Genomic DNA, 24,661 nt, shown 5'->3' with positions numbered 1-24,661 from the left:
AAGCTCGACGGTTCAAAGATATCGCATCTACCGATTGACCGAGTATATCCGACATATGTTCACTACGGAAAGTCCAAGGGAAAACCTACTTATCCAGATGCAATTGATTCTTGCTTGTAAAGTACACACTCGTCCGTGCATTCCTTATGTTATAACCATTCCCCATTAATGTGGGGGATTGTTGGGTATGTAGCAAGAGTTAATGGGAAATTGAGGGAAAATGAAAGAGGAACTTGGAAAAAGTTGGGAACTTGAAAAGTTGAGAACTTGAAAAGTCCTCTTATGCTTTATTGAAAAGACATTGAAAAGACATTTGTCCCTCATCGGTGGTGGAAAGAAAAATAGGAGAGTTTAAATATAGAAACACTCCTATTAATTGTTAAAAGGGTTGGAAAGAGGGACCCCCCTCGCGCCGTCGTCGTCGTCGCTCGCTCGGCTCGGCTTTGGCTTTGGCTTTGGATTTGGATTTGGATTTGGAAAAATGATCGATCGAGAGATTATTTTTTGGACAAAGTTTGTTTTAATTATTTTAGTTAATTAATTATTTAATTAAATTAAATGGCCAACGTTTTAATTAGTTAATTAACCGATTCAATTAATTAGTTAATTGACCCGACCCGACTCGGATCCATGCGCGACCCGTTTAATTTAAATCTTTCCCGTTTTATTTAAATTTCCCGCAGTGATTGTTCTGAAAGGTTGCAACTTTCAGAAACAGCCATGACTGTTTGAAAGTTGCAACTTTCATGAATGGTCGTGTGGATTCTGAAAGGATTGCAACCTTTCGGAACCAGTTCCTCTTGCCTATAAATACATTGATTCTTCAGATTTATTCCTTACGAATTTTTTCTGATTTCTTCTTCTTCTTCTGCACAAAATTTCTTCGTGTACTTTACTGCTGTTGAGTGGTTCGCTGACACCAGCGTTTTGGGTATCAATACACTGGTGATTGAGATCATTCTATCCTGGGAGGACATATTCCAAATCAAACCTCGGATACTAGAGGGGAATAATTTCCTTAAGGGGACACTGTGCATTCAGTGGGCTTGATCTTTTTTTTCTGATTCTGTTTTTCCAGATTGTGGTACGTTTATTACAGATTTTAGTTTTGTCAATTAATTTCTGTTCATCTATTCTTACTGGTTTATTAAACTTTGGTTACTTCGTGTTTCTGCAAAGTTTATTGAAATCAGTAATTCTGATTTTTATATACACAGATTGATAACAGTTTGTCGCGGCTTTGATTTGTCTGATGGTAAATACACCAGTCAGTAGATCCAGTCCTCTTAATTCTGTATATTTGCAGGAAAAAAAAACCATTTAAAATGTGTGACACTTCCATATAATGTGGAAAATCATGTACTTGTATGAAATGAGCATCTCCATAATGTTCTTGTTTTCAAAATCCATCATTTTATTTTGATAAGAACTTTTCAGGAAATCATAGAGAACACAATACAGTAAGTTCTATCTATTTAAGACGTAAGACACAAAATAGGCTGGTCATCTGTAGCATCACCTTCTTCCTTCGATATCCTGTTTCTGCTTCTCCTCCAAGCAACAAAGAATATTGTAAAAAGGAGAATTAATGAGGACGCCACTACTCCAGCAATGATGTGAGCCATCTTTTTGTGATTTGAAGGGGGCTTGAAATCTATGATATAGAAAAAAGGAAGAGGAAGNTTTTGAAGAGGGCTTGGAATCTATGATATAGAAAAAAAGGAAGAGGAAGAGTGTAAAATGCACTTACATTTGTTTTATACTTATAATCTTAAAGTGATTGAGGAAAAAGATGAAGCCTCTTCTCTAGGCTCTCTGAGAATAATTAACATGTGGAAACAGTATCATAATTTCATCATGTAAAAGGTCACCAAGGTAATAGAATAAAGTGTAGAGAGTCTGTGAAAGAGAAATAAGTGAAACAAAGGGTAATAGTAGTGTTACTAGCTTCAAAAGAGATGGCAGAAACTAAAGGGCCATAGCTTCCTCTTCTAGGGACAGCTGTGTTCCTTTCCCAGCATACTGAAAGTGCACTTCTAGAATGCCATCTTCTACAGATGCATTGAATTTCTTGTCAAAGCTTTATCAACTCCTCGAGCAGTAGTTCTAATGTCAAAATCTTTGAGCTTCCTCTCACCCTGCATCCAGTTATATTGTTAGCGAACTGCCCCTAAACCTTGACTTAATACTCAGATTTATATTTAATTGACCTGAATATAGACATCAAACATCCGTTTTCCGAGACTCTGGAAAGATCGGTTATCTCTTATAATAATCTCTGCAAAGTGCAGTGTCACAGTGTAGTTTCCATTTGCTAAACAACGTCCATAGTAAGTTAGAGATAAAGCTGAGAGCCGAGCTGTCGTGTATAGTTCAGAATTGTGTCCCTTAATGGAAGATACGTTAGTTGCCTTGTACTTGTTCGATGTTATGGGAGAATTCCAGAAGTCCCCGGTGTTGCTGGATCCCCAGCTGTCTTTCCAGTAAACAAACTTTGCAGCACCTGCGGAATCTTCATCTGCTTCGTAAGTGGTGTCCCCTATTGTCACACTCTCTCCACCACAATTTATGTGCACTGAATACCAATCTGTATTTAATTAAAACAAATTATCTAGCATTGCCTCTATGTAACATGACAGACACAATAAGAAACGAAATTTTCAAGTGCTCTAAATCTTAGATAGAGAGAAAATGAATCATAGTCTTGTAGAAGGATAAACTTACTCTTTGAACAATCATTACTTGACAAGCATTTCCCAAGGTCTCTGCATCAAGTTGGAAAAAGGGTCAGAAGGCATGAAGTAGTTGATAATTTTCTAAAGAGAAAAATTATGCATCTTGTGTCCTATAAGACAAGTTAAATAACTTACGACTTTTTTGTTGAGTTATAGCTTTTGAACAAGTTTCTGATAAGAAGAAGGAAATGTAGCTTAGAGATAACAACAGCTGGTGTCCCAATGACAAAAATGAGTGGGAAGAAGACATACAGGGTTTCCGGACAAGTAGTTGGCACAGAGCTTTCATTGAAGTTGTTGTAAGATAGATCTATGACACTGCAAATGGAGCACAGCAAAATCAACAAGTGTGTTGCACAAAAAGAAATTCTTATAGGGATACTATATGTATGAAAAATTGGCATCTATGGGCTATATGCCCTTAGAATTGTAAGTCCTTGAGATGAAGAGAATCTAGCATTATCATGGCATGAGTAGGTTATAAGCAAAACCATGCTAATCCAAAGTAATTAACTTACTATTCGGAATTTCTATTTTCGATCCACTCTTGAATTGGTCCAGTAAGTCTATTGCTTGTCAGGTACCTTGTGAAGGAGAATCTTTAATTCAACAGATATCAATTTGAACAAAAAACCTCAAAATAAATTAATCAAGCTCTAAATAACCTATAAAATGTCAGAAACTAAAATTTCTTTGCATTAAATGTGTTAAGACTCGTCTCATTGACATCCAAGTCTCAGGTATAAATTTTATCATATGTATTTCAATGAAGGAGAAGAAGTTGGCTTTGTTGAGAATTTACGGCCGGCATATAGTCAGGCAAGCTAAAAGAAGAATTTAGAGCATGATAAATTTGTCACTTACAAGTTCTTCAGTTTTTCCAGGCGCTCCATATCCGGGATCGGTCCTTCAAGCCTGTTGAAGCTTAGATCTCTGCCCAAAAAGAAAACCATATTCAAACCAGAAAAAATACTATACCAACTTGAGACCTATAGCATAAAGAATATTTTAAAGATTATGTAATGAAAGAATTTCGGCTAGGTTGAAATTCCCCTCCTCCTGTTTCCTAGTCTAAACACTGAGCAGAATTCGTGACAATAATCAAGAAGGCCGCATACATAATTCGGTTAAAACAGCAGTGTATGGAAGGGAGAAAGTAAAGGCTATCAAAAAAGAAAGAAACAAATCAGAGTGAAGGCAAACTTACAGAAATTTCAATTGAGTCATATTAGTTATGTAAGAAGGAATCTTCCCTGATAAATTGCAGCTCCTCAACATCTTGCAGTCAACAAATTAGTTTCAGGAAAGAGAACTATGGAAAGTAATGGAACCATTAATGTATAAAAGCAAATTCAAGAGAATTACTTACAATTTAGTTAGGCCTGTCATGTTCTCTAGTGGCGGAAATTTTGACGCACTTCCAGTCAAGTCACTGATTCTTCTGTAAAGACATCATATTAATATAAAATCCCAACCAAATAAAAGGGGACACCATAATAAGCAACTAAAGAAAGTATGCAACCTAGAAAACAACTCACAATTCGTTCAATGCAGTCAAGACAGAAATGCTTGGTGGTACAGGTCCTTCAAAACCTGAAGCTTGAATCTCTCTGTTAACCAAGAATGAAGTCTGATATAATTTAAAGTTAACTAGAAAATATTAGCTTTTATGCATTAAATGGTGTGGAAATGCTCACAATTCCGTAAGGTTTTTCAAACTCTCAAAGCTAGGAAATATTCCAGTGAAGTTGTTGCCGCTCAGCCTACTGCATTGATGCCAAAAGGGAAAGAAGGAGACCTCAGACAAACAGGAATGCAAGAGGACCTAGAGGATATTATATCGAAAGTATATTCAGTAGTACTTACAGTTCTGTTAAGTTTGTGAGTTTATTGACTTCCTCGGGCAACTTACCTGTGAGATTATTATAACTGAGAATGCTGCACAAAGCAAAAGGCAACTAACTTTTCAAGATATTCTAAAAGGCATTCATTCAATCTAAAGGAGGCTAGTTAGGAAGGCCTTACAGGCTCTGCAGATTAACCATGTTTCCGAGTTCTTTTGGAACAGTTCCATTAAACATGTTATTTTCCAAACTCCTGAAAGTTTTGCAGTCCAGCTCAATAATGTTAAAATAAAGACTACTTATCCTCATGAGTGTGGTGAAATCCAAGAGAACATACATATAAAGTAGTGTAGTCATGTTTCCCAAGTAATTAGGAATTGGCCCAGAGAGTCGATTCACCATAACAGACCTGAAAGCCATGAATTATTGGATAGTTCAAATTAAAGGGACCTTTTGTATGTAATGTCTAAAATTTAAAGTGCAATTCAAGTGCAGCTCACATATATTTCAGTTTGATAGATGCCCATTCAGGGGGAATAGTACCACTCAAATAGTTGCGCGAGACATCACTGCAGGACAGATGTTGAACAATATATATCTCAGGCAAAGGATAATCATAATGATTAAAAAAAAAAAAAAAAAACTCCTAAGAGTTTGAAAGTACAGATCCAACTTCCAAGTCAGTTAAACAGTACATTGTCCTGAGGTAAGGTAACTTGACCAGGGAGGGAGGGAGAACACCTGCAAGATCTTGTCCTTTGAGTAATCTGTTAACATTATAAGAAGAATTAACATTATAATTTGAAATCCTGTTGCTTTACATTATCCAAATATGAAAGCAAAAGCTGTTTATTAGTTCAAAATTTTCAGATCCCCGTGTGGTAATCAAACTGGTTCCAGATAAATAAACAAAGTTTTGACATAGATGAAGAAATATATATGGTGTGTCATGTAAATAAAGTTCATTTCATTTGGAATTTTTTTTTTACCTTGGAGGATTATTATATAGTGTTTAGGGGTATGGTATAAAAGCAGGAGCCTATGCTACTCATAGCAGGCGTTCCTGATATTTCTTTTTGCATTATTAGATGTCGATAAATATGTATAATTTTTGGTTAAAGCAATTGATTTGGAGTAAGAGTTTTTTTTTTTTTCATTTTTACCCTCCCTAGAACTCCCACCTTTTTTTTGCTCCTGGCTCGAACTCACAACCATAGAATTGGAGATGGAGAGTGCTTACCATCCCTGTTGTCGGAATAAGAGTTGGAATTCATCTTTTGGTGGAAATATCTATTTTCTTGGAAAGAAAGCATTTTCCTAATACCAAAAACATTAAGAAGAACAGGAAGAAGCTCACATGATTTGTACATGACAGAAACCATCAGGGGTAGAGCAATTACAGGTTACATTGTTGACATACGTCGATGTATTGTCAATTTTTGGTGTAGTCCAATTTGTGTTGCCATTGCAAGGATTCAAATCAAAATCCCAGTCCTTTTTACCCAACTGCTCCGCTATTTCTATAAGAGCATTCTCTGCAAAACCATAAAAGTTGTATACAACAACTCATAAAAATGTTTTTTTTCTGTAAAGATTCAAACTTTATATGCGAAGAATGAGAAAGATTACTTTCTTCTCGAGGAAGAAGATGACTGTAATTTTGTGCTTCAATGGTTTGTGCTACAAAGCAGAGGACTAAGATAAGCAGAAAAGAAAAAATACTGAAATCATGTAATTCTGACATTTTTTTTAATGCTCAAACATGCAAAAGTTTGATTATTTTTTATAGAGGAACGTGATAAATATTGTCTTCCGCCTAATTATTTGTCCACTTTTGAATGGACTCATCTATTAAGAAAATAATGATTGACTTTACTATTTTACTCTATTAATTATGAAGTACCTGAATTAAAAATTTAAGATTTTCAAAAAGTTCTATTTTTTTCAAAGTAATTAATTGAGAATATAAAAGGTAATTTTTTTTTTATCTTTTCTTGATTTTTCAAAATTGACAAGTAATTAGGGATAACTCAAAAAGAAAAAGTGGACAAGTAATTAAGGACAAATTATATTAGAACTACATGTCGACAAAATAGTCCAATGTCTCCCTAATCTATTACCAAATTTCCAATTAAGCCACTCAAATATTTTAGTGGTCTAAAGTTCATTAAATAGTCCATGTGTTAATTTTCAATTAGAGGTTATATAATTAATTCAACTTTTTCAAAATGAAATTATTCTTGATATCACAAAATCACCATATACATTTCATGATTTCTTCAAGCTTTTTCCAAAGTTCTTTAATGGTAGTCTCTAAAATTGTCTTCAGTAGTACCAAATCAATTTGTAGCTATTGATTTATACTTAGTTAATCATTTGCTAATCATTTTTCACAACAATCATCTAAATCACATTAAATTTTCAATTTTGAAGCTAAAAATGGAGTTCAAGTGTGAAGTGTCATCATGTCTATTTTTGGATCGTGACAAAGGATAGCTTCGCCCATGATAAGACAAGATATGATGAAATTTTAGGTTACCAAGGACATGACGTTAGATAGGGGGGTGTACGTGGAGGACACGTATTAGGATAGAAGTTAGAAGGTTAGTAGGTAATGTAATGTTGTCTTACCTAGGGTGGTTGGGGTTTGCCATGATGCTAGGTATATTATTGTAGTTCTTTTTTTTTTTCTTTTTTTTTTATATTTGTTTATTATTGTTTTCAATATTTAATCTATTCTAGCATGTTGTTCATTGTGTTTCAATTATCACATTATATAATTGATGTTTTTGTCTCCTTTCTGGTAGACTTTGCATTGTTTTATTTCTTGTTACTTGCTATATTTTCTTCACTGCCTCATTCTTCTTTGTACTTGGATTTGTTGTACTTGAGTCAAGGATCTTTCGGAAACAGTCGTTCTACCTTCACGAGGTAATGTTAAGATTTGAGTACATTTTACTCTCCCCAAATTTCATTGGGTATGCTATTGTTATCAAAATTAAACGATCCTTAATGTATGAAAAAATGTTATCATTTTAGTCCTTCATATATATATATATATATATATATATATATATATATATATATACCATGTAATTAATCAACATATGTAGTTCTTAATGTATGAAAAAATGGTCATTTTAGTCTTTCATTTATACTATGTAATCGAAATAGTCCCTAATGTATTTTTTAAAAATCATTTTAGTCCTAAACCTTAAAGGTAACCGTGCAAGTAACAAATATGTTATGCTTAATACCAATAATTAAGGGCCCGTTTGACCATGTGAGATGAAATCATATGCGATGAAGTTGAAGTTTTTGTTTGGAAATGCAATTTTGATTTTTTAAGTTCTATTTTTTGCTCATAAACATGAAACCTCATAAGTTGTGAAAACTATCAAAATTATCCCAATTTTTAATACAATATTACCAAATAAGTAAAATTTTATAACAAAAGCATAATACACTACCACAAAGTTATTCTAAAACAAAAGCACAACATTTATTGATTGAACTTTAGTTCAACAAAAAAGTCAAATTGAACATGTGTTACGGTTTCTTTAATAAAATTGAACATGGTTAATATCATTAGTAACTATATCATCATATTCATATTTCGTGAATATGTCATCACTTCTCTGGTATTCTCGCAAAAATTATTTAGATATAAAATCATGGATTTTTTTACATAAAATATAAACTAATGGGTCATTTTTTTGTATTTGAAAAATGTAAAATCATGATACGAAATTCTCAAATCAAGTTTTTCAGAGAATTTAAGATTTCATCTCTTGATTTCAAATCGCATGTCCCAAACTCTAATTTCATCTTATGATTTCAAATCGTGAGATAAAATCACATAACCAAACGCTACTTAAGTATATTTTTGCTTTTGAAATCACAACCCATTTGTCTCTAGCTTGCTGCAACTACAAAAGTTAATGTTTATTATAAGTTTTTAAACATTAATTAAATATTTTTAAGAATTGTTATAGTAAAACATACAACAGTTATGAATAACATTTAAGAGTAGAAGTTATAAGTAAGATAAAGAGATATGAATTGTAAATAATTTAAATGATATCAGAAAATTATTTTTTTATCTTTTGCAAGCATAATAAAAATAAAACTTTTCATAATAATTTTTTTGATTGATTATGCTTCATAACAAAAGAAGTAATTTTTTGTTACTAATACGGCTTTCGAATGCTGCTATGTCGGTGTTAATCAAGATTTGTGTTTTAGTTCGGCCATAATACGAAATTTTCTGATTGGAAATTCAGTGGACTAGAAAAGTCGACAACCGACAAGATTTGCTTTATGTCTTGAAAAATTATTACAACAACAATAATAATAATTAAAAAGGGTAGAGAAAAAAATAAATAAAATTGACTAGTATTATTATTATTAGTTGAGAAATGAACCCTATTAGCTTAAGATCATAAAATAGACATCAGTGGACTTGAGACTTAGACTTTTCTTATAAATTATTATTATTAAGGCCCCAATCAATAATATCATTGGAAAATTATTAGTCCTTGTGAACCCTCTCATAATCTATTATTTGTCCTTAGTTTTAGTTTTTGACACATTCCTTGAAAATATAATCACTCCTAATAAGAAAAAAAAGTGTTTTTTTTATTACTAATCACCCTAGGCAATAACATAATTAATGTAGTGTTTTATATAAAAGTAATTATGGCAGAATTTTCTTAGCTTCTTTCTTTAAATTCCGTAGGAATTTGGTTAAGGAATACAATGATCACTTTAACTTGATTACACATTCTTGAGTTTGAGTCATATGTATGGATAAAATTATATAGGGCAGTGTCACCCTCAAATGGACTATGTAGTGTGCGATTCAGATTTAATCGGTCTCTCCAAATGTGTCCGCAGTACGTATTCCAAATTTAGTTGGAGTTTCAATGTGGGGTTCGAAAATCGGCTGGAAAAAACAAAAAAAGTTATGTATCTCTCATTTTAGATTATAAATTTCTTTTTAAAATACTATCCTTAATAATTTAATTTCAATCACATAAATTAAAACGAAAACTAAAGGGATAGTGTAAATGAAAGCAAGTTGTGTCGACAAGGATATTAATAATTTAATATAGTAGTACAATTATCATATATGATGTTAATTTGACAATAATATTTCTACGTAAAAAAAAAACATTCAGTAACTAACTGGAGCTGTGCGTTGGATTATGCTCAAATCAAGATTTCTGGTTGTTAATTGGGAGGATTAACCAATCATATTTTTCCTTTCCAACTTTAGCTTAACATCAGAATCCATACTTTCCACGTATTTTTAAGATCATAAGTTTCATCAAAATTAAACAAACAAATTTAAATCAAGGAGAACTATTTGTAGCTTGTAGCTCCAAAAAGGATCTTAAGTTTCATCAAAATTAAACGAACAAATTTAAATTGAGGAGAACTATTTGTAGCTTGTAGCTCCAAAAAGGATCTTAAGTTTCATCAAAATTAAACGAACAAATTTAAATCGAGGAGAACTACTTGTAGCTTGTAGCTCCAAAAAGGATCATCCCATCATATTAAACTAGAGGCGTGGGTTCTAAATTTCCTTTAAAGAGTTGATAGTGGGGTTTGAACCCACAACTTTAGCGTGGAAAACATTTGTTGGGGTTCACAAGTTAACATACATATATATTTATTTAATTTTTCAGTATAAATATAGGATCTACAAAAAAGTTATTGAATTCGTCCAAACCCACAAACCCCACCTAGCTCCGCCTCTGTATTAAACCCCAGATTTAGATATATATCTTCCTCAGATATGACAGCTATCATTCTTGAGTGAAACTGCCATTTATATAACACATTTATTTAAAAATATGAGATTTTTCAATATTTGAAAATTATTTTTATCGTAACATCTCAATTTTACTCTCATTAATGACTTGGCTTATTGGAACTCTAACCACTACTCATTTACAATAAATAGATATATGGAACTATCATCCTCATCAATGCGATATTTTGATACTTTGCATATCTTTTGCTTAGGGAAAAGGGTTCAAAATATTTTTGAACTATTTGAAATAAGTCAATTTATCTTCTATTATATTTTTGGCTTAAAAATATCATTGTCGTTAATCAACTAGCTCAAAAATGTTTTATAACTAACCAAATAGCTTTAATATATATTGTCTTTGTGACTCCAAAACAAAGAAAAAAAGGATCAATTTGTCTTTGAACTATTTAAAATGGAACTATAAATTACGGTACTGTAGATTGCTTTATAGAGTTACAAAAACTATTAGAGTAATCAAAGTCCATAATACTCCCTTCATTCAATAATAGTTGTTCATTATTACTTGAACAAAACTTAAGAAATATAAAGGATAGGGATAATTATACCAAATCAGCCTTAATAAATATCTCCCATCTCTCTCAAAGCTTTTATAACCTCCTGTAGAACGACTGTAGGCCTGTGCCAATTGTCCTGCCGATACTCGATAGAAATATCGACTTTACAAAGGCTAGTGGGTGCAAGTTATAAGGTCCGTTCTCGCCTGATGTCTACTCAATCACCACGATGGGAAAGACTAAAGGCAGCTGCTTGTAAACCAAACAGGTTACATCTATTACCTCTTGAATTTTGGATTGGAAGGGGTTATCCATCTAAATATTGTTCAGTCTGAGCCTAGGCCTGCACGACTTTAAAACACGTTACTAGTTGGTAAGACCTACTTACTTATATACCCAACATATCTTCTATGTTTTAGCCAATATAAGACTTCTTGTCTTAAGTTGAGGCATCACATATACCCCTCTATGGACTAATTGAGGCCGATATGAGACTTCTTGTCTAAGTTGGGGCATCACATATACCCCCTCTATGGACTCAACGAGGTCTATGGACTCATCGAGGCCGATATGCGACTTCTTGTCTTATAAGTTGGGGCGTCACATATACCCCCTCTATGGACTCATCGTCCTCGCTGAGGTTTGCCCCACCGTATGAGATTTGCCATGTTGGTATTTGCCCTGAGTTTCTTACCATAAATATTCGGCCAATTAGACTGAAGGGAAGGTGCGAGCAGAGAAGGAACTATTGAAAGGCAACTAGTGAAGATGCCAATATACTTGTTGGGCACTGACACTTTTAATTGCGTCACTAGTTGATAAAACATGCTCATTTATATATCCAACATCTCTTCTGTAATTTTACCGATGTGAGACTTCTTGTCTTGAGTTGGGGTGTCACAAGTATTTATTTAATAGCAAAGATAAAATAGACATAAAAATGTAAATTATCAATGACTATATATATAGTACTAACATACTAACACTTGCTTTACCCTAGCTTTAACATTTACTATTTATGAGGATGAACTCATAAATTTAAATTCCTTATTCATATCAGTTCTCATGACTGTTTTCCAGACGTTAGTATTAGTCGTAGAAGTTTACCATTTGCTTGGAATGGCGTCTCCTCCAAAATAGTATCTGTATAGACCATTACACTTTCTATCAGTTTAAGGAAACATTACCTCACATCACATATATAGTCCTAAAATAATATGTTACTCTTTGTTTCACAATATTGATCTGAGTGTGAATTTAATTAAGCCGAATCAGATGTAGTGTTGGACGAATGAGTAAGTGTTTGACTCGAATCTCTTCGTGTAGTGTTGGACGAATGAGTAAGTGTTTGACTTTCGCTCAAGCTCCGCATCTCGTCATACTTGTCTCTTAACCCTTGAAACTTGAGCTCATCATCATCATCATCATGGGATCTTGATTCCAAGTTAAACTCAGGAAGGTCAAGATGATCTTCAAGAATGCTGACTACTGCAGACATGGTTGGCCTAAGTGCTGGAGATGGATTGGTACATAGCAGAGCTACATTTATCATCCTTAGAGCCTCATCCTTCTTGAAATCTGAACTCAATGTTTCATCTACTAGATCCATCAGTTTTCCATGCTTTTGTAGAACAAGGGCCTGAATAAAATCCAAAGATACTGGTTCAAAAGTTTGNCAGAAACCAACAGAGGTAGAGCAATTACAGGTTACATTGTTGACATACGTCGATGTATTGTCAATTTTTGGTGTAGTCCAATTTGTGTTGCCATTACAAGGATTCAAATCAAAATCCCAGTCCTTTTTACCCAACTGCTCCGCTGTTTCTATAAGAGCATTCTCTGCAAAACCATAAAAGTTGTATACAACAACTCATAAAAATGATTTTTTTCTGTAAAGATTCAAACTTTATATGCGAAGAATGAGAAAGATTACTTTCTTGTTGAGGAAGAAGATGACTGTAATTTTGTGCTTCAATGGTTTGTACTTTGTACTAGAAAGCAGAGGACTAAGATAAGCAGAAAAGAAAAAAATACTGAAATCATGTAATTCTGACATTTTTTTAATGCTCAAACATGCAAAAGTTTGATTATAATGTAACACCCCGTATCCGAAAATAGAGATTTCAGATTTCTGGTGTTACAGGTGGCACTCACGGACACCATCCATGGACCGTAGATGGACTCACGGTCCATCCTGCAGGTCCGTGGTTCGTGACAGAAAACTTCCCCAGAACTCAGTCAGAAAATTTGGCTAAGTGTTGACCCACGGCCGGACTTACGGTCCGTAGGTCAGGTCACGGACCGTAGTTCGTGTTCGTGGATCGATGCCCCAAAAGCCCAGCTTCAATCCCGATTGACGGTTGACCAGCACGGACCGTCAATCAATCCACGGTCTGTAGGTCTAACCGTAGGTTAGGATTAACAGCCAGTTAGCTGAAAATTGTTGATGGATCAACTTCAGATGGTCATAACTCTTAGCAAAAAATGAATTATGTGTCCCATGAGCTATGGTTAGATAGATAATTGAATTATCTTTCCAACGCCACCGAGTTTGCTAAAATCCGACCTCCGAGTAAAAAGTTATGCTCGTTTTAGTGAAGCCTTGTCGGGCAGACTCGATCTATGGACCCAATCGACGGATCGTCGATTGATTGACGGACCGTCAGTCCATTCCGTCGGTCACTCCGACAGCAGTTAATTCAGGGGTCTTTTGGTCTTTTTCTATTTCGTTTAACCCCTAAGATACGTCATTTAAACCTTAAATCATGAGATTTTAATCAGTTTAAACCTAGAAACATAACTAGAACTTACCTTAGTCAAAATCATTAATCAAAACTTAGAAAATTAGAATCAAGATAGGAGAAAAAGGTCAAGAACCCTAGTTCAAGAACACAGCGAGGTTTCTTCAGTTCTAGCCCTGAATCGAAAGATTTCTCCGTGGAATTCGTCACCAGGTATGTGGAATTTCACTAGTGGGTTCCTTTCGCCCATTAGGTCTCTAGAATTCAGTCAGATTCTTGATTCCATGATTATGAACAAACCTAGGGTTTCTAGAATTTAAACAGATCATCATGAATTAGTTATTTAAATGTTCCAAATCAGATTATCATGTAATTGCTCAGTTTATCGCATGAATTTCAGAACCCTAGCTATGTATTTCTTTAGTTCTTGAATTACACATGCTAGGTCAGATATTTCAGTATTCAGTTTTACATGCCTCAATTTATGAATGCACCATTATCAGATTAATTATTGCATTCTCAATTTGCATGTTCAGTTTCGAGCTATCCAGTATTTATAGAAATTTAGTCATAACCAGTTAACTACTTAATTCATTGGGAGTAGCATAATACCGAGTTGGACTAGGGTTCAGCGTACCCATATAGTCCCAGAACTACGAGCCACGTAGGTGTAAGTCCCCTTTGTGGGCAACATCAGTTTAGTGATCACGCCAGCATGCCTCTATACCTCTGGCAGGGTATATTGGGTCCTCTCGATGAGGCATATACATCGGACTCCACAAAGATAGACCTCAGATTAGGTTATCATCAACTTAGAGTCAGAGATAGTGATATTCCGAAGACAGCCTTCAGAACTCGGTATGGTCATTACGAATTTGTAGTTATGTCATTTGGACTAACCAATGCTCCTGCAGCTTTGATGGATTTGATGAACAGAGTGTTCAAGCAGTACTTGGACTTGTTCGTTATCGTCTTTATTGATGATATCCTCATTTACTTTAGGAATGAGGAAGAACATGCAAGTCATTTGAGAGTTGTTCTCCAAACTCTCAAAGATCGCCAGTTATTTGCAAAATTTAACAAGTGCGAGTTTTGGTTACAATCAGTTGCCTTCCTTGGGCATATTGTGTCTAGTGAAGGAATTCGAGTATATTCCCAGAAGATAGAAGCAGTGAAACAATGGCCCAGACCTACCTCTGCTACAGATATCAGAAGTTTCTTAGGTCTAGCAGGTTATTACAGAAGGTTCGTGGAAGGATTTTCATCCATAGCCTCACCATTGACTAAGTTAACTCAGAAAAAGGTTAAGTTCCAATGGTCAGATGATTGTGAGAAAAGCTTCGCAGAATTGAAAACTAGGTTAACTACAGCTCCTGTCTTGACTCTACCAGAGGGTTCAGATGGTTATGTGATCTATTGTGATGCATCCAGAGTCGGCTTAGGTTATGTGTTGATGCAGCGAGGTAAGGTTATAGCCTATGCTTCTGGACAGCTTAAGGTACATGAGAAGAATTATCCAACTCATGACCTCAAGCTTGCAGCAGTGGTGTTTGCACTCAAGATTTGGAGACACTACTTGTATGGTGTTCATGTAGATGTGTTCACAGACCATAAGAGCCTTCAGTATGTGTTCACCCAGAAAGAGTTGAATCTTCGCCAGAGAAGGTGGCTTGAGTTCCTCAAAGATTATGATATGAACGTGCATTACCATCTAGATAAGGCGAATATAGTAGCAGATGCCCTTAGCAGACTATCTATGGGTAGTGTAGCACATGTTGAGGAAGAAAGAAAAGAGTTAGCAAAGGATGTTCACAGACTGGCTCGCCTAGGAGTTCGTCTTATGGGCATATCAGATGGTGATGTAACGGTTCAGAATGGGGCAGAATCTTCTTTGGTAGTTGAGGTTAAGGAAAAGCAAGACAGTGATCTAATCTTGCTTAAGGTTAAGGGTGCAGCCCACAATCAGAGAGTGGAGGTTTTCTCCCAAGGGGGAGATAGTGTGCTTCGCTACCAGGGGCGATTATGTGTTCCTAATGTGGGCGAGTTGAGACAGCATATTCTTGCAGAGGTCCATAACTCCAGATATTCTATTCATCCAGGCGCCACTAAGATGTACCGCGATCTGCGGGAAGTCTATTGGTAGAATGGTATGAAAAGAGATATAGCCGACTTTGTGGCTAATTGCCCCAATTGCCAGCAAGTAAAGGTAGAACATCAGAAACCAGGGGGTATGACTCAAAGAGGTTGACATTCCTACTTGGAAGTGGGAAGTGATCAACATGGACTTCATCACAGGTTTACCTCGTACTCACAGACAGCATGACTCCATTTGGGTGATTGTTGATAGGGTTACTAAGTCTTCTCGCTTTTTGGCGGTCAAGACTACAGATTTGGCGGAGGATTACGCCAAGCTTTACATTAATGAGATTGTGAGGTTGCATGGGGTTCCTTTGTCTATCATCTCAGATAGAGGTCCTTAGTTTACCTCTCATTTCTGGAAGTCATTTCAGAAGGGTCTTGGTACTCAGGTTAACCTTAGCACAACATTTCATCCACAGACGGATGGTCAGGCATAGCGTACCATTCAGACCTTAGAAGACATGTTGAGAGCTTGTGTGATCGACTTCAAGGGTAGTTGGGATGATCACCTTCCTCTTATTGAGTTCGCCTACAATAATAGTTATCATTCCAGCATTCAGATGGCCCCTTATGAGGCATTGTATGGGCGTAGATGTAGATCTCCAGTTGGTTGGTTTGAAGTAGGTGAAGCAGCCTTGATAGGACCAGATTCAGTCCTTCATGCTATGGAGAAAGTGCAACTCATTAGAGATAGACTTAAGACTGCCCAGAGTCGCCAGAAGTCTTATGCAGATGGGAGAAGAAGGGAACTAGAGTTTCAAGTTGATGATTGGGTTTTCCTGAAAGTGTCACCTATGAAAGGGGTGATGAGATTTGGCAAGAAAGGAAAGCTCAGTCCCAGATATGTAGGCCCTTACCGGATCTTGAAAAGGATTGGTAAAGTGGCTTATGAGTTAGAGTTGCTAGCAGACTTAGCAACAGTACATCCAGTCTTTCACATTTCTCTTTTGAAGAAGTGTGTGGGTGATCCAGCATCCATAGTGCCATTAGAGAGTGTAGCCGTGAAAGATAGCCTTTCTTATGAGGAAGTACCAGTTGAGATTCTCGATCGTCAGGTTAGAAGGTTGAGAAATAAAGAAGTCGCTTCAGTCAAGGTTTTGTGGAGGAGTCAGTCCGTAGAAGGAGCTACTTGGGAAGCAGAAGCAGTCATGAAGTCCAAGTATCCTCACCTCTTTCCTTCCGATTCCATTCCAGCTTGAGGTAATAGTTCCTCTTCAGTTTTTCAGTCATTCATGTGAAAATTCAGTCTCAGAATCATGTTCCTTCAGTTTGTACTTGCATTTTCAGCGTATTTGCATGTTCTTGGAATTCAGTTCAGTTAGAAATTCAGTTCTCAGTGTTTAGTGGTAGGATTGCAGCCTTCTCCCTCTATTTCAGCTAGTTTAGTCTTCATTCGAGGACGAATGGTCCCAAGGGGGAGATAATGTAACACCCCGTATCCAAAAATAGAGATTTCAGATTTCTGGTGTTACAGGTGGCACTCACGGAAACCATCCACGGACCGTAGATGGACTCACGGTTCGTCCTGCAGGTCCGTGGTTCGTGACAATAAACTTCCCCAGAACTTAGTCAGAAAATTTGGCTAAGTGTTGACCCACGGCCGGACTTACGGTCCGTAGGTCAGGTCACGGACCGTAGTTCGTGTCCGTGGATCGATGCCCCAAAAGCCCAGCTTCAATCTCGATTGACGATTGACCAGCACGGACCGTCAATCGATCCACGGTCTGTAGGTCTGACCGTAGGTTAGGATTAACAGCCAGTTAGCTGAAAATTGTTGATGGATCAACTTCAGATGGTCATAACTCTTAACAAAAAATGAATTATGTGTCCCATGAGTAATGGTTAGATAGATAATTGAATTATCTTTCCAACGCCACCGAGTTTGCTAATATCCGACCTCCGAGTAAAAAGTTATGCTCGTTTTAGTGAAGCCCTGTCGGGCAGACTCGATCTACGGACCCAATCGACGGACCGTCAGTCCATTCCGTCGGTCACCCCGACAGCAGTTAATTCAAAGGTCTTTTGGTCTTTTCCTATTTCGTTTAACCCCTAAGATACGTCGTTTAAACCCTAAATCATGAGATTTTAATCAGTTTAAACCTAGAAACATAACTAGAACTTACCTTAGTCAAAATCATTAATCAAAACTTAGAAAATTAGAATCAAGATAGGAGAAAAAGGTCAAGAACCTTAGTTCAAGAACGCAACGACGTTTCTTCAGTTCCTGCCCCGAAATCGAAAGATTTCTCCGTGGAATTCGTCACCAGGTATGTGGAATTTCACTAGTGGGTTCCTTTCGCCCATTAGGTCTCTAGAATTCAGTCAGATTCTTGATTCCATGATTATGAACAGACCTAGGGTTTCTAGAATTTAAACAGATCATCATGAATTAGTTATTTAAATGTTCCAAATCAGATTATCATGTAATTGCTCAGTTTATCGCATGAATTTCAGAACCCTAGCTATGTATTTCTTCAGTTCTTGAATTACACATGCTAGGTCAGATATTTCAGTATTCAGTTTTACATGCCTCAGTTTATGAATGCATCATTATCAGATTAATTGTTGCATTCTCAATTTGCATGTTCAGTTTCGAGCTATCCAGTATTTATAGAAATTCAGTCATAACCAGTTAACTACTTAATTCATTGGGAGTAGCATAATACCGAGTTGGACTAGGGTTCAGCGTACCCATATAGTCCCAGAACTACGAGCCACGTAGGTGTAAGTTCCCTCTGTGGGCAACATCAGTTTAGTGATCACGACAGCATGCCTCTATACCTCTGGCAGGGTATATTGGGTCCTCTTGATGAGGCGTATACATCGGACTCCACATTTAGCTCATGTGGTTTTATGTCGGTTATTAGTAACTCCCACAGTTCAGTCAGACTCTATTGCATTGACCATATTTCAGTACAGTCAGTATTCAGTCTCAGCATGTTATAAATTTGGTCATTGCATCAGTTAGCTCAGTATTCAGTATTTTCAGTATTTATATCATGTCCAGATTATCTCATTGCTTTATTGCTTTGCTCAGTTATATGTTATTTCAGTTTTACTCTATCCTGCATGCTCAGTACCTTTCAAGTACTAACGCATACGTGCGCTACATCTTCTCGTGATGTAGGTTCAGGTTCTCAGTATCCAGATCACGCTTAGATCGGTTCCCGATCTTTAGTTCAGCAGCATCAGTGGTGAGTCCTCATTCTTCGAGGACTAGTGACATGTTTATCTTTATTGCTTTTAGTCTTTAGTTTCAGTTTTGCTAGACCTAGTTGGGGTATGTCCCAACATTTCTAGTCAATTTAGAGGCTTATTTTAGACATAGTTAGAATCAGCTTAGTACTTGAGTTTGATAATTCTTTTGTATTAAACTCTCAGATTTGATATATTCAGTTATAGTATATGGGTACTCCCCATCTTTTCAGATTTATTTATGATTTAGCTTCCGCATCAGTTTATTATCTTTAATATGTTCATGATCATGCCAGTAGGGTTAGCTTGGGATCACTTGTGGTCCTAGGTCCCGTGTCCGCATCTCGGGGGTAGCTCGGGGCGTGACATTTTTATAGAGGAACGTGATAAATATTGCCTTCTGCCTAATTATTTGTCCACTTTTGAATGGACCCATCTATTAAGAAAACAATGATTGACTTACTATTTTACCCTATTAATTATGAAGTACTTGAATTAAAAATTTAAGATTTTCAAAAAGTTCTATTTTTTTTCAAAGTAATTAATTGAGAATATAAAAGGTAATTTTTTTTTTATATTTTCTTGATTTGTCAAAATTGACAAATAATTAGGGATAACTCAAAAAGAAAAAGTGGACAAGTAATTAAGGACAAAATATATTAGTACTACATGTCGACAAAATAGTCCAATGTCTCCCTAATCTATTACCAAATTTCCAACTAAGCCACTCAAATATTTTAGTGGTCTAAAATTTATTAAATAGTCCATGTGTCAATTTCAATTGGAGGTTATATAATTAATTCAACTTTTTCAAAATGAAATTATTCTTGATATCACAAAATCACCATATACATTTCATGATTTCTTCAAGCTTTTTCCCAAGTTCTTTAATGGTAGTCTCTAAAATTGTCTTGATGAGTACCAAATCAATTTGTAGCTATTGATTTATACTTAGTTAATCATTTGCTAATCATTTTTCACAACAATCATCTAAATCACAATAAATTTTCAATTTTGAAGCTAAAAATGGAGTTCAAGTGTGAAGTGTCATCATGTCCATTTTTGGGTCGTGACAAAGGGTAGCTTCGCCCATGATAAGACAAGATATGATGAAAATTCAGGTTATCAAGGACATGACCTTAGATAGGGGGGTGTACGTGGAGGACACGTATTAGGATAGAAGTTAGAAGGTTAGTAGGTAATGTAATGTTGTCTTACCCAGGGTCGTTGGGGTTTGCCATGGTGCTAGGTATATTATTGTAGTTTTTTTTTTCTTTTTTTTTTATCATTGTTTATTATTGTTTTCAATATTTAATCTATCCTAGCATGTTGTTCATTGTGTTTCAATTATCACATTACATAATTAATGTTTTTGTCTCCTTTTTGGTAGACTTTGCATTGTTTTATTTCTTGTTACTTGCTATATTTTCTTCACTGCCTCATTCTTCCTTATACTTGAATTTGTTGTACTTGAGTCAAGGATCTTTCGGAAACAGTTGTTCTACCTTCACGAGGTAATGTTAAGATTTGCGTACATTTTACCCTCCCCAAATTTCATTGGGTATGCTATTGTTATCAAAATTAAACGATCCTTAATGTATGAAAAAATGTTATCATTTTAGTCCTTCATGTATATACCATGTAATTAATCAACATATATAGTTCTTAATGTATGAAAAAATGGTCATTTTAGTCTTCCATTTATACTATGTAATCAAAATAGTCCCTAATGTATTTTTTAAAAATGATTTTAGTCCTAAACCTTAAAGGTAATCGTGCAAGTAACAAATATGTTATGCTTAATACCAATAATTAAGGGCACGTTTGACCATGTGAGATGAAATCATATGCGATGAAGTTGAAGTTTTTGTTTGGAAATGCAATTTTGATTTTTTAAGTTCTATTTTTTGCTCATAAACATGAAACCTCATAAGTTGTGAAAATTATCAAAATTACCCCAATTTTTTAATACAATCTTACTGAATAAGTAAAACTTTATAACAAAAGCATAATACACTACCACAAAGTTATTCTAAAACAAAAACACAACATTTATTGATTGAACTTTAGTTCAACAAAAAAGTCAAATTGAACATGTGTTACGGTTTCTTTAATAAAATTGAACATGGTTAACATCATTAGTAACTATATCATCATATTCATATTTCGTGAATATGTCATCACTTCTCTAGTATTCTCGCAAAAATTATTTAGATATAAAATCATGGATTTTTTACATAAAATATAAACTTATGGGTCATTTTTTGTATTTGAAAAATGTAAAATCATGATACGAAATTCTCAAATCAAGTTTTTCAGAGAATTTAAGATTTCATCTCATGATTTCAAATCGCATGTCCCAAACTCTAATTTCATCTTATGATTTCAAATCATGAGATAAAATCACATAATCAAACGCTACTTAAGTATATTTTTGCTTTTGAAATCACAACCATTTGTGTCTCTAGCTTGCTGCAAGAACAAAAGTTAATGTTTATTATAAGTTTTTAAACATTTTAAGAATTATGATAGTAAAGCATACAGCAGTTATGAATAACATTTAAGAGTAGAAGTTATAAGTAAGACAAAGAGATATGAATTGTAAATAATTTAAATGATATTAGAAAATTATTTTTATATCTTTGCAAGCATAATAAAAATAAAACTTTTCATGATAATTTTTTTGATTGATTATGCTTCATAACAAAAGAAGCAATTTTTTTTTACTAATACCGCTTTCGAATGCTGCTTGATTATCTATGTTGGTCGTGTTAATCAAGATTTGTATTTTAGTTCTGCCATAATACGAAATTTTCTGATTGGAAATTCAGTGGACTAGAAAAGTCGACAGACAAGATTTGCTTTATGTCTTGAAAAATTATTACAATAATAATAATTAAAAAGGGTAGAGAAAAAATAAATAAATTGACTAGTATTATTATTATTAGTTCAGAAATAAACCCTATTAGCTTAAGATCATAAAATAGACATCAGTGGACTTGAGACTTAGACTAGGGGTGTACAAAACTGAATCAAAAATCGAATCAAACTGCAAATCGAGTCAACCCGAAAAAAAATCCGACTAGTAGTTTGGTTTGACTTGGTTTGGTTTTGAAAAAACAAATCCGACTATATTTGGGTTGGTTTGGTTTTAACTAAAAAAAAATAACCCGAGACCAAACCAACCTGACATTATATATATAATTTTAAATTTTTATTTTATACAAATAAAAATATTTACTTTGATATAATTTTTAAATATTTCTTATACTTTTTCATAGTTTTTATCTTTTAATATATTATTTCAAGTTTGAAACTTAGAATTATGAATGGGCCAATAAAGATTATAGTCCACAAATGTTGGTAATTATAATAAAGCTTAAATCAAAATCAAATTAATACTAATGCAAAAAGAAAATCAATTCAACACTAAGAATGACAATATTATTGAATATTTGTTCTTTAGTTTTACATTGATTTAGACAATTAAAATACATAATCTAATTTTAATTTCCTTTAATATTTAGTCATGTTACTAATACTAATTAAACTTAATTTTAGCATGATTTAGTACTTTTAAATTATGAGGATTTTCATTATGACTTGTTAATTTGCAATATTTGTTTTACGCAATTTCATGATTATTATTTTTGTTGGATATTTTAGTGTCATTAACCATATCATATTGTGTTATATTTTTAAGAAACATCTTAGATAGTTGTATTTTGGTAGGACTAAAGAAATAATTGAAGTACAAGTAAATTATATGTTTGTATGAATACTTTACCGGAAAAACCCGAGTTTTATTGGTTTGATTTGGTTTATAAATTTAAAAATCCAACACAAATGGTTTGGTTTGATATTTGAAAAACCCGAACCAACCCGGCCATTTACACCCCTAACTTAGACTTTTCTTATAAATTATTATTATGTTAGGCCCCAATCAATAATATCATTGGAAAATTATTAGTCCTTGTGAACACTCTCATAATCTATTATTTGTCCTTAGTTTTAGTTTTTGACACATTCCTTGAAAAAATAATCACTCCTAATAAGAAAAAGTAATTTTTTTAATTAATAATCACCCTAGGCAATAGCATAATCAATGTGGTGTTTTAAAAGTAATTATGGCCGAATTTTCTTAGCTTCTTTCTTTAAATTCCATAAGAATTTGGCTAAGGAATCCAATGATCACTTTAACTTTAACTTGATTACACATTCTTGAGTTTGAGTCATGTGTATGGAGAAAATTATATTGGGGAGTGTCACCCTCAAATGGACCATGCAGCGTGCGATTCAGATTCAATCGGTCTCTCCAAATGTGTCCGCAGTGCGTAATCCAAATTTAGTTGGGATTCCAATGTGGGCTTCGAAAATCGGATGGAAAAACAAAAAAAGATATGTATCACTCATTTTAGATTATAAATTTCTTTTTAAAATACTATCTTCAATAATTTAATTACAATCACATAAATTAAAATGAAAACGATAGGGATAGTGTAAATGAAAGCAAGTTGTGTCGACAAGGATATTAATAATTTAATATAGTAGGACAACTATCATAAAAAGAAGAAATGGTAAATGCAGTAGTACTATACGACTTGGTTTTGCTTCACATTAGCTAGCTATATATGATGTTAATTTGACAATAATATTTCTACGTAAAAAAAAAAAACATTCAGTAACTAACTGGACTACTGGAGCTGTGCGTTGGGGGTTCACAAGTTAACATACATATATATTTATTTAATTTTTCAATACAAATATAGAATCTATAGAAAAGCTATTGGGTTCGTCCAAATCAACAAACTCCACCTAGCTCCGCCTCTGTATTAAACCCCAAATTTAGATATATATCTTCCTCAGATATGACAGCTAGCATTCTTGAGTGATACTGCCATTTATATAACACATTTATTTTAAAATATGAGATTTTTCAATATTTGAAAATCATTTTATCGTAGCATCTCAATTTTACTCTCATTAATGACTTGACTTGTTGGAACTCTAACCACTACTCATTTAAAATAAATAGATTTATGGAACTATCATACTCATCAATGCCATATTTTGATACTTTGCATAGATTTTGCTTAGGGAAAAGGGTTCCAAATATTTTTGAACTATTTGAAATAAGTCAATTTATCTTCTATTACATTTTTGGCTTAAAATATCATTGTTGTTAATCAACTAGCTCAAAAATGTTTTATAACTGACCAAATAGCTCAAAAATACTGTCTATGTGACTCCAAAACAAAGAAAACGGATTAATTTGTCTTTGAGCTATTTAAAATGGAACTACAAATTAAGGTACTATAGATTACTTTATAGAGTTACAAAAACTATTAGAGTAATCAAAGTCCATAATACTCCCTCTATTCAATAATAGTTGTTCATTATTACTTGATACAGAGCTTAAGAAGTATAAAGGATAGGGGTAATTATACCAAATCACCCTTAATAAATATAAGTCATCTAAATATTGTTCAGTCTGAGCCTAGACCTGCACGACTTTAAAACGCGTTACTAGTTGGTAAGACCTACTTACTGATTTACCCAACATATCTTCTATGTTTTTGTCGATACGCGACTTCTTGTCTTAAGTTGGGGCATCACATATACCCCTCTATGGACTAATCGATACCGATATGAGACTTCTTGTCTAAGTTGGGGT

At 34.3% G+C, this 24,661-nt stretch overlaps 1 protein-coding gene and 1 pseudogene across 1 annotated transcript; both read right to left on the bottom strand.

The window, feature by feature from the left end:
• Positions 1–3,699, bottom strand: part of LOC125847261 (probable LRR receptor-like serine/threonine-protein kinase At1g07650) — a 4,992-nt pseudogene extending 1,293 nt beyond the window's left edge.
• Positions 3,700–4,756: 1,057 nt separating this feature from the next.
• Positions 4,757–23,869, bottom strand: LOC125847260 (probable LRR receptor-like serine/threonine-protein kinase At1g07650). Its single transcript, XM_049526919.1, has 7 exons — positions 23,798–23,869; positions 12,846–12,903; positions 5,937–6,114; positions 5,275–5,346; positions 5,080–5,148; positions 4,917–4,988; positions 4,757–4,832 (listed from the first exon to the last, which is right to left on the bottom strand). The coding sequence occupies exons 1-7, from the start codon at positions 23,867–23,869 to the stop codon at positions 4,757–4,759; spliced, it is 597 nt and encodes a 198-aa protein (XP_049382876.1).
• Positions 23,870–24,661: the final 792 nt, after the last annotated feature.

This window comes from Solanum stenotomum, chromosome 12 (genome assembly GCF_019186545.1).
Source record: "Solanum stenotomum isolate F172 chromosome 12, ASM1918654v1, whole genome shotgun sequence".
NCBI lineage: Eukaryota > Viridiplantae > Streptophyta > Magnoliopsida > Solanales > Solanaceae > Solanum > Solanum stenotomum.
Note: the sequence above shows the minus strand (reverse complement) of the source record. Positions and strands in the feature narration are given on the sequence as shown.

Bases quoted from the DNA above. Each gene is read 5' to 3' on its own strand.
- LOC125847260 (XM_049526919.1), bottom strand. From the start codon at position 23,869: ATGCTAGCTGTCATATCTGAGGAAGATATATATCTAAATTTGGGGTTT. The intron at 6,115-12,845 runs GTAATCTTTCTC...ATGGTTTTGCAG, and splicing joins TCTTCTTCCTCAACAAGAAA to AGAATGCTCTTATAGAAATA. The intron at 4,833-4,916 runs GTATGTTCTCTT...CAAAACTTTCAG, and splicing joins ATGACTACACTACTTTATAT to GAGTTTGGAAAATAACATGT.